Source organism: Pelobates fuscus, chromosome 1 (assembly GCF_036172605.1).
Source record: "Pelobates fuscus isolate aPelFus1 chromosome 1, aPelFus1.pri, whole genome shotgun sequence".
NCBI classification, from domain to species: Eukaryota; Metazoa; Chordata; class Amphibia; order Anura; family Pelobatidae; genus Pelobates; species Pelobates fuscus.
Window position 1 is genome coordinate 66,222,808 of NC_086317.1, and position 14,143 is coordinate 66,236,950.

At 37.4% G+C, this 14,143-nt stretch overlaps 1 protein-coding gene across 2 annotated transcripts in view; it reads right to left on the reverse strand.

Annotated features, from left to right (window-relative positions):
* The window catches only part of CTPS2 (CTP synthase 2), a 186,324-nt gene that overhangs the window by 104,263 nt on the left and 67,918 nt on the right, over positions 1 to 14,143 (reverse strand). For both annotated transcript variants that reach the window (XM_063449279.1, XM_063449269.1), the window contains 2 exons: positions 7,595 to 7,689; positions 1,102 to 1,164 (listed from right to left, as the gene is read on the reverse strand). In XM_063449279.1, the coding sequence (XP_063305349.1) occupies positions 1,102 to 1,164; positions 7,595 to 7,689 (158 nt within the window). The remainder of the gene's footprint in view (positions 1 to 1,101; positions 1,165 to 7,594; positions 7,690 to 14,143) is intronic.

Below are 14,143 nucleotides of genomic sequence, written 5' to 3' on the forward strand. Positions count from 1 at the left end.
GCTGCAACTCAGATCTGCCTCCTATGCAGTTATCACTATGTAGTAGCTTGTGTCCAATCAGGTGTTGCATATAGAGAAGCATTGGGACATCTAGCGCTTGCTCAGCAATCGGTGTGATATGCCAACAATGATTCTCAAAGAGAAGTATTGAAAACAATGACTTTCTATAAAAAGCATTTACTTCTGCTTTGAACTATAGTTCAAGACGAGTGAGGTATGAATCCCTGCTAGCTATCTGCTCAACACTTGAGCGGTGTTACAAAGGCGATTTATAAAATTTTGATTAAAATAACACCTTTATTAAGCCAAAGAGGACGTGCAGCAAGCTGACGTGCTTAAGGGGACTGGAACGTTCTATTTTACAGAAGTCTACTTTAAATAAATTTGACAGAATAAAAATTATAATACTTAATTGTCATCTATATTTAATGTGACAAAAGTAATCTATAAGACTAAAATTGACCAAAATAGTGATAGGCTATTCCTTCGAGCATCATGGAAATGTTACGATAATAATTGGAACTGAAAGCTACAGAGTGAGGATACATAATGTCAATATAATTTAAGAAAAGTTGTTACAATGTCACTAAGTCCATTCTGCAGTTATATGAAAATGTTGCCTTTTCATTTTTATTTTATTGTTTGCAAGTACAATTAATAATGATTGTATTGCACAGTAATACGTTTAACATGCACATCCTTAATTAAAAACTATGATTAATTTTAAGCATGATTTTTCAAAAAATAAATTAAATCAAACATTGTCTAGTAGATTGTATTTTCATACCTTAATATTTTTTTAACAGATCTTATTTTTATAATTGAAATACTTCCTCCAAGGTTACTGCAGATATTGTATTGGTTTTTTTTTTTTTATTATTATTTTCTATTTTTCCATTATAATGAAGTTATTTTATTACTTTAGAGCACTGTGATGCATTTAATTTTTTTTTTTTAGACATCAGAAAAGCGACATTGCTGATGCAATTATGGCTTATGTTCGCGGCATATTTTGTAAAATATTGTGTATCCGCTGAAGGACTTCACAGTCTGACAAATGTGTTTCCACAGTCTGCTATCGTGTAATATAGAATACATCACCTTTCCAGTCCAGAGAATTTCTCGCAAATTCCACCACTGCTAACTGCATTCCCAAACAGACTCCTGAAAGAACAGAAATAACCATCAGTTCTCATCCTTTGAACTGAAAGCGGAATGTTAAATATCAGATATTGTTGCAATAAAAATGACCATTTTTCAAACCTTCATTTTATAATGATATCTATATGTATGGGGATGGTTTACTAAACAAAGAAATGGTGTGAACTGAAAACTAAATTGCAAAATTTATCAAAATCAGCTAATTTGTGAAAATTCTTCAACCTAGCTACAACCTTTGCTTGGTTACGTTAGCGCTTTTTTTTCCCACTTAAATGTTTAGCTCAGAAAAATGTGGTGTTTAGTGCATAAACCCCTTGATATTTAATCATACGAAGTACGATTAAGTATAAATATATGAAGTGATATCCCATTCATTTATCTGTATAGATGGCATAGTCTGTGGCGGGTAGTAGATGGGTGATGTGTACTCTGCAAAGGCACGATGTTGGGTTTCTTGCTTTGTTGCTGAGTGTTTGCTTGTTTTGTATTTACAGAGTAATTGTAAAGTATGGGCAGTCTATTTACTACAGAGATCATGATGCGCATGTTCAGTTTCATGTAAAAAACAGAAGTTTATGAAGCAGTAACAGCATCTGACTTGTTATCTCAAACTCATGCCGTGGTTTATAAAACCATGTACAGTGGAGCGCTCATTCCCAATTAAAGTGCAAGAAATTATAGTGATATCATTTCTAACATGCTTGAGGAAAATCACTTATCTTTTTTCTTTTAACTTGTATACTCAAGAAATAAGTTTTTTTCAACGTGTTAACCTTAAAATCCAATACATAAGTGCAATAGTGTGAAGCCTTTTTTAAAACATATATAATGATAAAAATGGAACACTCACACTGTTCTGAGCTATATGATCTAGCTCTGGTTACAAAGGCTTGTGGGCCCATAGAGGCAACTCCTCCCTTTCTTTCATAATATATATACAGTTGCAAGAAAAAGTATGTGAATCCTTTGGAATGATATGGATTTCTGCACAAATTGGTCATAAAATGTGATCTGATCATCATCTAAGTCACAACAATAGACAATCACAGTCTGCTTAAACTAATAACACACAAAGAATGAAATGTTGCCATGTTTTTAATGAACACACCATGTAAACATTCACAGTGCAGGTGGAAAAAGTATGTGAACCCTTGGATTTAAAAACTGGTTGAACCTCCTTTGGCAGCAATAACTTCAACCAAACATTTCCTGTAGTTGCAGATCAGACATGCACAACGGTCATAAAATATAATAGAAAATCTCCCCATATATGTACGTTTGGATGTAGACAGGAGGATCAATGTAATCTTCTTTATCCCAGCATTTTAACTTCAAGGGAAAGAAGATAAAAGAACATAGTGTACCACTTTAAGGATATAGTAAACACTTTATTGTCTGCACTTACACCATGCAAGAAGATTAAAAGCCCATCAGGTATTGTTGTGAACTTCTCGGTAGATCTCCCAGTCAGAAATGCAGGAAACCAAGTTGAAGAAACACGAACAAAATAAAATTGAAACTTTAAATACAAAATCAAAAGTCCGTGAAATAAAGTGTTCTTTGCCGCCCTACGCGTTTCGTCCTACGACTTCGTCAGGGGCATCCGGCTGGTGTGATACACTCTGTGTTCTCTCGGTCTTTTAAATATCCCGCCAAAGGGGAAGTCCTTTCTATCAGCCAATGAAAGTCAGTTCCGCATACTTGTGAGCGCCTATCGAAAACTTCGTCTGTTCAACCAATAGGCTGCTCTGTGCTATAATGTCTCTCAACCTCTCGCGAGAGACCAACCTCCTCACACATCGGTGGAACGCAAATGCGTTCCAACACTTAGGTGGGAGTGGTCTCACGGAGGAGACGGTCAGGAGTAATTCTTGACCATTCCTCTTTACAGAACTGTTTCAGTTCAGCAATATTCCTGGGATGTCTGGTGTGAATCGCTTTCTTGAGGTCATGCCACAGCATCTCAATCAGGTTGAGGTCAGGACTCTGACTGGGCCACTTCAGAAGGCGTATTTTCTTCTGTTTAAGCCATTCTGTTGTTGATTTACTTCTATGCTTTGGGTCATTGTCCTGTTGCAACACCCATCTTCTGTTGAGCTTCAACTGGTAGACAGATGGCCTTAACCCCTTAAAGACCAAACTTCTGGAATAAAAGGGAATCATGACATGTCACACATGTCATGTGTCCTTAAGGGGTTAAGTTCTCCTGCAAAATGTCTTGAGAAACTTGGGAATTCATTTTTCCTTTGATGATAGCAATCCGTCCAAACCTTGACGCAGCAAAGCAGCCCCAAACCATGATGCCCCCACCACCATACTTCACAGTTGGGATGAGGTTTTGATGTTGGTGTGCTGTGCCTCTTTTTCACCACACATAGTGTTGTGTGTTTCTTCCAAACAACTCAACTTTGGTTTCATCTGTCCACAGAATATTTTGCCAGTACTGCTGTGGAACATCCAGGTGCTCTTGTGCAAACTGTAAACGTGCAGCAATCTTTTGTTTGGACAGCAGTGGCTTCCTCTGTGGATTTTAGCATTTGCCAGTGACTTTTGTAAGTCTTTAGCTGACAAGAAAAACAGAAAACAGGTAGCGAAGGATAGACCGAAAAACTAGACCCAACAGGGATAGTCACAGTCTGGCCACGCTCTCCTGTATACCGCTCAGAGACTCCAAGAGAAAATCCAATACATAAGTGCAATAGTGTGAAGCCTTTTTTAAAACATATATAATGATAAAAATGGAACACTCACACTGTTCTGAGCTATATGATCTAGCTCTGGTTACAAAGGCTTGTGGGCCCATAGAGGCAACTCCTCCCTTTCTTTCATAATATATATACAGTTGCAAGAAAAAGTATGTGAATCCTTTGGAATGATATGGATTTCTGCACAAATTGGTCATAAAATGTGATCTGATCATCATCTAAGTCACAACAATAGACAATCACAGTCTGCTTAAACTAATAACACACAAAGAATGAAATGTTGCCATGTTTTTATTGAACACACCATGTAAACATTCACAGTGCAGGTGGAAAAAGTATGTGAACCCTTGGATTTAAAAACTGGTTGAACCTCCTTTGGCAGCAATAACTTCAACCAAACATTTCCTGTAGTTGCAGATCAGACATGCACAACGGTCAGGAGTAATTCTTGACCATTCCTCTTTACAGAACTGTTTCAGTTCAGCAATATTCCTGGGATGTCTGGTGTGAATCGCTTTCTTGAGGTCATGCCACAGCATCTCAATCAGGTTGAGGTCAGGTCTCTGACTGGGCCACTTCAGAAGGCGTATTTTCTTCTGTTTAAGCCATTCTGTTGTTGATTTACTTCTATGCTTTGGGTCATTGTCCTGTTGCAACACCCATCTTCTGTTGAGCTTCAACTGGTAGACAGATGGCCTTAACCCCTTAAAGACCAAACTTCTGGAATAAAAGGGAATCATGACATGTCACACATGTCATGTGTCCTTAAGGGGTTAAGTTCTCCTGCAAAATGTCTTGAGAAACTTGGGAATTCATTTTTCCTTTGATGATAGCAATCCGTCCAAACCTTGACGCAGCAAAGCAGCCCCAAACCATGATGCCCCCACCACCATACTTCACAGTTGGGATGAGGTTTTGATGTTGGTGTGCTGTGCCTCTTTTTCACCACACATAGTGTTGTGTGTTTCTTCCAAACAACTCAACTTTGGTTTCATCTGTCCACAGAATATTTTGCCAGTACTGCTGTGGAACATCCAGGTGCTCTTGTGCAAACTGTAAACGTGCAGCAATCTTTTGTTTGGACAGCAGTGGCTTCCTCTGTGGATTTTAGCATTTGCCAGTGACTTTTGTAAGTCTTTAGCTGACACTCTAGGATTCTTCTTCACCTCATTGAGCAGTCTGCGCTGTGCTGTTGCAGTCATCTTTACAGGACGGCCACTCCTAGGGAGAGTAGCAGCAGTGATGAACTTTCTCCATTTATAGACAATTTGTCTTAAAGTGGACTGCTGAACAGCAAGGCTTTTGGAGATACTTTCCAGCTTTATGCAAGTCAAAATTCTTAATCGTAGGTCTTCTGAGAGCTCTTTTGTGTGAGGCATCATTCACATCAGGCAATGCTTCTTGTGAAAAGCAAACCCAGAACTGGTGTGTGTTTTTTATAGGGCAGGGCAGCTGTAACCAACAATCTCATCTCATTGATTGGACTCCAGTTGGCTGACATCTCACTCCAATTAGCCATTGGAGATGTCATTAGTCTAGGGGTTCACATACTTTTTCCACCTGCACTGTGAATGTTTACATGGTGTGTTCAATAAAAACATGGCAACAATTCATTCTTTGTGTGTTATTAGTTTAAGCAGACTGTGATTGTCTATTGTTGTGACTTAGATGATGATCAGATCACATTTTATGATCAATTTGTGCAGAAATCCATATCATTCCAAAGGGTTCACATACTTTTTCTTGCAACTGTATATATATGTTTTTAAAAACTATAATAATGTTTCTTTTTTTTTTTTTGCACATAGTGCTTTTGCAAACACTACCACTTTTTTTTTCATTTTCAGTTCTTTACAAAGGTAACAAAACTCTCACTAAGAATTGAAAGGAGTTATCATAAGTCAACAGTGCAATGTTAATGTGCCTTTAGGTGGCAAGTCCATTTTTAAATCAACCCACCATCCATGAATACATAAATAACAAGGACTGCTTCGGGTTAGTATGTAATCAATATATTTTCCTATATAAATTGCCAGAAAACGATCAGTGATATTTCTTGTCAACCTTGATGTTAACCTTGTAAATCAATATGTCTGGGGACAACATTTCTCATGATGCTAAACCAGCCTTAAAGACAATGTATACTTAAAAACTGCTCCACCACCTAGTTTGCAATGCATATAGATGATGGATTGAAACAACACTTTATCTATCATCAATACTTTCTTTTCTTTCCTGTTAGCTGCAGTGGGTATGTGTCTCGACCTCTATCTTCAATGCTCAGTCTTGACTTTTGGCCTTATAATCCAACCACAAATCTACCCACTAGAGTCTAGGCGCAAAACACCAGAAATATATATAGAAAAGTTTAAAGGGGCAGTCTAAGCACCTGGGTCACTACATATTAAACACAGTGGTTTTTGTTTTTAAATGCCGTTTTTTTTCTCTGACAATGTCATCACACAGCTGATGCCAATTAAACTAATGCTTTTCTTAGAGAAGTACAGGAGTTAAAGATAATCAAAGATTTAGCCTTCAAACGCCAATTATAGGGAATCACTTAAATTCTTTTTTGTTCAGAAGAAAACCTTATGACAGACATAATTTAGTGACAATCCTTGGGCTGGATGAAAGACCAAAGGGAGAACTTTGAATTGAATTAAACATGTTTTCTTGATCTGATGTTAAAGCTAAGGACCCGTCTTGACATCCGAGCTAGAACTTCATGCAGGTAGATAACTCTTATGTCCAACACAGCCATTAAATTGTCGAATATTATTAAACAGGAAGCTGTGGCTATAGTTCTCAGGTGAAATGGTCTCTTGATTTATATAATATATGTATATATGTGTTGAGTCCTGTTAGATCCAGGATTGGTCAAAAGGATTAACTCATTTAAAATGATATTTTTTTTAAATTAATTTTAAATTATAAATATAATCTATAACTCTAACGGCAGATTGGTTCATACAATAGATATGTTTCTATCATGGATTACAGGATAAAAATTACCAGGAAAGGTTAAAGGAACTTAACATGTATAGCTTGGAGGAAAGACGAGACAGGGGGGATATGATAGAAACATTTAAATACATAAAGGGAATCAACACAGTAAAGGAGGAGACTATATTTAAAAGAAGAAAAACTACCACAACAAGAGTACATAGCCTTAAATTAAATGGCCAAAGGTTTAAAAATAATATTAGGAAGTATTACTTTACTGAGAGGGTAGTGAAAGTATTTAAAAGTATTTAGAAAATTGGGCAGACTAGATGGGCCGAATGGTTCTTATGTGCCGTCAAAATCTATGTTCCTATGTAGTAGATGCAAGGAATAGCCTTCCAGCTGAAGTGGTAGAGGTTAACACAGTAAAGGAGTTTAAGCATGCGTGGGATAGGCATAAGGCTATCCTAACTATAAGATAAGGCTAAGGACTAATAAAAGTATTGAGAAAATTGGGCGGACTAGATGGGCCGAATGGTTCTTATCTGCTGTCACATTCTATGTTTCTATGTTTCTATCAAACCAGTATACTGAAATTTTGTTTTTAAAAGAAGATAAGCATTGAGTCATATTTATAAGGTGCTATAAGGTCTCTAAAGCAATAAGTGGAACTGAAGTTATTTATAGACAGACAAATAGTTCAAAATACAATCAAGATATAATGTATATTATAGACATAAAATACCAATACAAGCAATTTTTTAAGAACAGGCTAAATACGTTACCAAGGAATGGGATTTTTCTTTCTCTAGCCCACGTTATTGCATTAATTTTTCCTTCTGTCCCACGAATTCCAAATCCACCAGGAACCAAAATACCCCTGTTTGAAAAATCTAAATCAGTGATTAAGCCGAGGCAGAATACTGAATGATAAAACATCCATTATGGTTCTACAAGTGAGTATATAGTTGCTAAGAACAATAAATACATGCTAAGTTTTGCCAGACCTCATCTTTACGGTTTAATCAAAAAATACATCCTTCAAAAATAGGAAATAATAGGAAAACATATGAATCTAGGCTGTATGCATGCCCTGTCTTTAGGTCATGTACAACGCATGCACAATAAAATATCTATCAAAAATATAAGAAATGTAGCATAAAATTGCAATATAATACTCAAACCTCCTCTATATTTTGTGTTCTGAAACATAGTCTCAAACCGCATCATCTACAACCACATTGATCTCCTTCTTTCACCATCCAGGCTCAGTGGTATTCAGTGGGAAAAAGATTTTGCCAGGTGATTCATAAATAATTGGCTACGTCTACTGGGCTTATATCCAGTGCCATTCATCAGCTTCAGAGTATCCAACATTCCCAAACTGCAGCAAAGCATTAATGTACAATTGGTTTACCCTGCTGTGTAATGTGATTGATGGCTGACATCAGCTAGCAATCAAGCTATACAAAGAGACATGTGAGAAATCAAATTTAGACTCTCACTGGACCTTTAGAAAGAAAGTTTATAGTATAATATGGTCCTTTCATTTTACAGCAATACTTTTAAAACAGGACACATTTTGACAAAGGCATCGTTTATGTTGGAAATAAAACATGGCACATCTACTCTAAGGAGAGTTTACCAAATGAATTGTAAACTGTGTGTGTATATATACCAATACAAAACTGAGAGCACTCGAAATTCTAAATTCTGTATTAAATGGAAGCTCAAAACGTTGATTAACTTTGCAACATTTAATACAGAATTCAGAATGCTCTCATTTTTGTATCGAAATATACTTTCTGCGCCGTGCAGCGCCTTGGTATATATATATATATTTTTTTTTTTTCCACAATTAGGTTAAGATCCAGACATATTTTTTTTTTTTTTTTTTTATATATACAACCTTTCCAAACGACAATCCTATAGAATCTCATAAAATGAGTAGATTTGCCACATCTGTATGAAGAATATGGTATCTAGAAGCTCTGCAATTAAGGAATATTTGAATTGTATGCTGGAATTGTGATTTAGTGTAGTTATAAAATAGTGTAATTCTTATGGAATACCAACTTTAGAACAATATGTAGATATGAACGAGTGTAGGTGGTAAGGAACCCAGCATACATTAAATGAGAGGCCTTATCTTACACATGGCTTTTTGAAACATGGGAGTAATTCCTTAATTTTACATGCTACTGGAGAGAACGTTATGGTTTATTTAGTTTCTAGTAGATGTAAAGGCCAGATGATTTGACCTCTCAAAATATTACTATAAGAACATTGATCATGTATTTTAAAAGATTAAAACCCTTCTATTGTTTTAATGTTTGCCACCATTATTTATTTAATCTCAATACTTTGAAAACAAAGTGTGTCAATGAAAAAAATGACATATATACATATTTTGAAAGATAGAGATATTGAATGCTATCTGTACGGATATGTGTTTGTGTATATTGATATCCGTTTTTTAAAGTCGAATGGTTTTATTCTGGCTCACAGCAAGATTATGCCACATTGCTATTTACTTAACTCGGAGTAACTTGGCTAACTTAGCTGCAACACCAGTTAGTAAAGTGTTCCAGGGAGGTAAGGGGTATTTTTTTTTTTTTTAAATATAGATTTGTTTTACAACAAAAAAAAGAGACAGGTATTCTTTAAGAAGGTAATATAGCCAAGTAAAAATATTGTGAACTTAGAAATTAAATATCCATACAGAATTGAACTGAAACAAGGTTTTAGCAATGCAAATGAACACCGGTTTGATTAGAACACACATGATGTCAACAAATTTTGAACGTATCTTTAATAATGTCCAAAGTATTCCTTCAGACATAAATGTATTTTTTTTCTGTAATGCGCATTTCCATCTAGGAATGCAATTTCATTTAAAAAATAAAACATTGTAGCCTCTTTAACACAATCTATTTTTATATTGTCCTTTTCCCCTAAATGGAATCCAGAGTTTGTTTTGTTTTTAAACCAACTTCCTGATATCACTAATACACAACTTACTGTACTCATTCCATTAACCTCGGAATGATGAAAAGCATAAGTACCTCCTGCCAAGAATCAAATCTGCTACCATGAGGTTTGGTACAAACGCTACAATTGGTACATTAACCAACTGAGATTTCATTTCACAACTTTAACATGCACACATTATTATTATTATTTTCCTGTATAGTAATGACTAGCAGCAGTATATGCAAAATGATTATGGAAGAGACCCTCAATATATGGAAATAGCTGCCTTACCGCATAGTTTAAATAAAAGAATTCAGTGCAAAATAACACATAGTTTATTCACTAGTTTATCAAATGAATGTCAATTAAATCCTTCTAATCCTTCCAAATTTCCTCTGAGCAATATATTTTCAAAGCACACATACTGCTTTGCTTCCAGAACATGATGTGATTTTTAAACTTCAAGGTAAAAAATTTTAAAGGTATGACAGGAGGCTACCACCTGCTATGGGAATGATACGGTTTCAGGTAGTCTATAATACTTCCTACTCTCAGTGTGACGGAACCATGCCAGCAGGGGACTTCTGAAAAGATGACACTTCTCATACAGACGGGGTTAAGCCAAATCTTTTCTCTAAGAGAGTGGATAGGAGATGATTGAAACCTGTTTTGCTACGTGTACAAGCTACACATTACTTTCACAAATAATATATTGGATATAGGGTGCCTGGAAATAGTCTCAAAAGACTTATTCTTGACATGATGTAATCAGAATGTTAATATTCTTTATCACTTTTTTCTAGCCCTGGTATACCATACAACACCAATGAGGAAACTGCATGTGTATACACATATTTAGAACAGGTACTCCATCCTGAACCATATAGTACAAGGGAAAACATAACTGATGGAGCACACTAAATACATGCATTTTTTAATAGAGGAGCTGCTATGAAATACTTTAATATATACAAATCAGATATTGAAGGAGCAGCACACAAGCAAAAACGCAGGGTTTAAAATCTTGAAAAACCATTTGAGCAACCAGAGTTTAAAATTAATAAATAAGAAGTAAACATGGTAGATTTAAAATGTATTGATTGGCGGGACCTGACCAATATGGCCGACAGACCTGTCTGATGTGTGCTCCTCAAACATTCTGCTTAATCCGTAACTAAAGACCGAGGTGACATCCCCGAAACTTGCCTCAGCGATTACACTCATGCTACTAACAGCTGGGGAGCCCTCTGAAACTACTCTGGAGTCACACTCACCAGCCACAGAGACAGCCTTTGCGGTCTACTTACCTAGCGAGTCCCACGGAGGGAGGAAATAGATTATTCTTCCAGCCAGGGACCTCTGGGGTGCTACAGCATGAGATAAGGGTGACGGTTCTAGCGAATTTCTTATAAGCTTGTTTCATATAACCTGTCGCTCAGTTGTGATATCTTAGTAAATGCATTAGCAAACATTGCTAATTTCGTGAATTTCTTCTGCTTAGATAGCATTACCTATCACAGCTCCTAGTTCCAGTTTAGCTATGTTAATAATGATTTGTATCAGTCAGAGTGCTGCATCTATTGCCCTCGACACCCAATGGATCTAAATCTCTATGTCTGAGAAGCCTGAAATGGTACTGAGCCTATACTCTAAGTAAAAGCTAGATTAGACTTTATAGCTGATAGTTCAAATATTCTGCTCTCTCTTAACCTAGCCAGCTATCTTTCACCATGAGTATAACACCTGTTCTCTATTCAGACATGCCAGTATAGCTTGTTTTATTTCTGTTCTTATTCCACTGTTATCACTAAACAAAAAATGAGGTATCTTTTATCGCATAACTTATACATTGTATTACCTGTACATAACATTTTGCCAACTTCAATGCCTGTTGTGTTGTCATACTTACCTCAATAAATAAAAAGATTGAAAAAAAACTGTACTGATTAAACTAATTCAACAGCTTCTTCTCAAATTCCTGCATTATTGTGGTCTCTTGTGTCTAAAGGGATGTGGTGCTAAATGTAATGTGTCTGGCCACAACTCTTGAAACAGTTTTGGAATAAACAAAATTCTTACTAGCAACATCAATATAAATAAATGCTTGTATTTACAGACAGGAAAAGCAGGAGCAAAGCAGATTTATAGGTGCAGTGAACTTGACCATTAAAAGAGAATGTGCACTCAGCCTGGTGCTTCTGCGTCCTTAGAAAGTGACTGCAAATGGATACGAATAGAGTGGACCGCTACACTAGCAAACAGGTCCCATCGCGCTTCCAACATATTAAAGAGGTGTGCAGCAAAGTTCTGTTTTACAGCACCACTCCTCCCCATAAATAGCTTGGTGGAACACTATACTTCTGATCTTTCTTTTTTGTAATAGGTGGTTCCTTTGAAAAACAACTGCCTGTAGAGACACCAGCTGTAGGCTAAATAGTCTCACATCTGGAGTGTTAGCCCTCCAAGTCCACCCATCTCTTAGTTAAGTGTGTTAACTAAAAATTTCATGTGATTCCAGACAATTACTAACCAAATTGTCATTATAAGAATGATGGAACATTTTGGTTTTGTGCATGTAAATCTAACATTAATTCATCTAGTTATTGCATGTCTTTTAAAAGCAACTACCAGGTTTGAACTATAAAGTATGCAATGAGAAAAAGAGTGCAGAATGACTTTCCAATGTCGAATTGCAATGAATTCGACATTGGAAAGTCATTCTGCACCTCCAGCAGCTATCAGCTAATATTGATTCCCAACTTCTATCCATGCCTACTTTCTCCTGTCCCTCACTGGCTATCTCCTCATATAACACTACCCTCACCTCTGCCCTGGACGCTGCAGCACCGCTCCAAACATGCACCTTGAGGAGAACATGCCCCCAACCATGGCACACTAAATCAACACGCTGCCTGCAGAGATGATACTGTTCTGCTGAACGCTGCAAGAGGAAGTCACGCACCCAGTCCGACTTCCTCCACTACAAATTCATGATGAGTTCATACAGCACAGCCCTTGCCCTTGCCAAACAGTCATACTTTTCCCCTCATTAGCTCATGCTCCCGCAATCCCATGCGTCTTTTTAATACCTTTAACTCCTTTCTTTGCCCTGCTGTGGCCACCCCCTAAACTAACCATACAGCCGATAGCTTTGCATGTTACTTTACCGACAAGATTGAACAGCTAAGGAAAGAATTCTCACCACCTTGCCCCTCTCTTTCTCAACCACACCTGGATCATGTCTTTCCTACCCTTCAGACTTTTTCCCCAGCTACTGAACAAGAGGTGGCTGCACTTCTCCTTTCCTCTCGCCCCACCACTTGCCCGCTTGATCCTGTCCCATCTCACCTTATCAGATCTTTCTCCCCTTGTCTTGTGCCTTCCTTAACACACATCTTCGATTTCTCTCTGTCTTCGTTGTTGTCCCTGCTGTCCTTAAACATGTTATTGTAGTACCCATCTTGAAAAATCCATCTCTTGACCCGTCTTCCCCTTCTAACTATCGTCCCATATCTCTGCTCCCTTTTTCCTCAAAGCTTTTGGAAATACTTGTCTTAACCCGTCTGACTTGTTTCCTCAATTCCAACTCTCTCCTTGACCCTCTTCAGTCTTGCTTCTGCCCCCTCCACTCTACTGAGACTGCTCTTATTAAAGTCACTAATGACCTAATCACAGCTAAATCCAAAGGGCACTAGTCCATACTAATTATTCTTGACCTCTCTGCTCCAATACCACCTGTACGCTGATGACACTAATACGCCCTCAGATATAGTTCTCCTCCACGGACCTCTCCCCTGCCGTCCTGCAACGTGTCACTGCTTGCCATTCTTCCATCTCTGATTGGATGTCCTCACGCTTTTTGATACTCAATGTATCTAGAACTGAACGTCTTGTCTTTCTTCCTACCAATAATGATCCTCCTCTCTCGCTCTCCCTTCAAGTTGGTGGTACCCACATCAGCCTATCCTTGCAAGCGCGCTGTCTTGGTGTTATATTTGATTCTGGCCTCACATTTGAGCCTCACATCCAGTCTGTTACCAAATCCTTTTACCTTAAGAACATAGCCTGCATCTGCCCCTTTCTTACACAAGGTGCTACTAAGGAGCTTGTTCATGCTCTAGTAATCTCTCGCATGGATTATTGTAACTCTTTCCTAAAAGGTCTTCCCACAATTCGTATTGCCCCGCTACAGTCTGTAATGAATGCTGCAGCTAGACTGATTTTCCTCTCCTGTCGCTCCTCTCACACTTCTCCCCTCTGTCAGTCCTTACATTGGCTTCCTGTATCCTATAGAAGTCACACCTATAAAGCGCTGATCAATTCTAGCCCCTCCTATATCTCTTCACTGATCCCCAGGTATG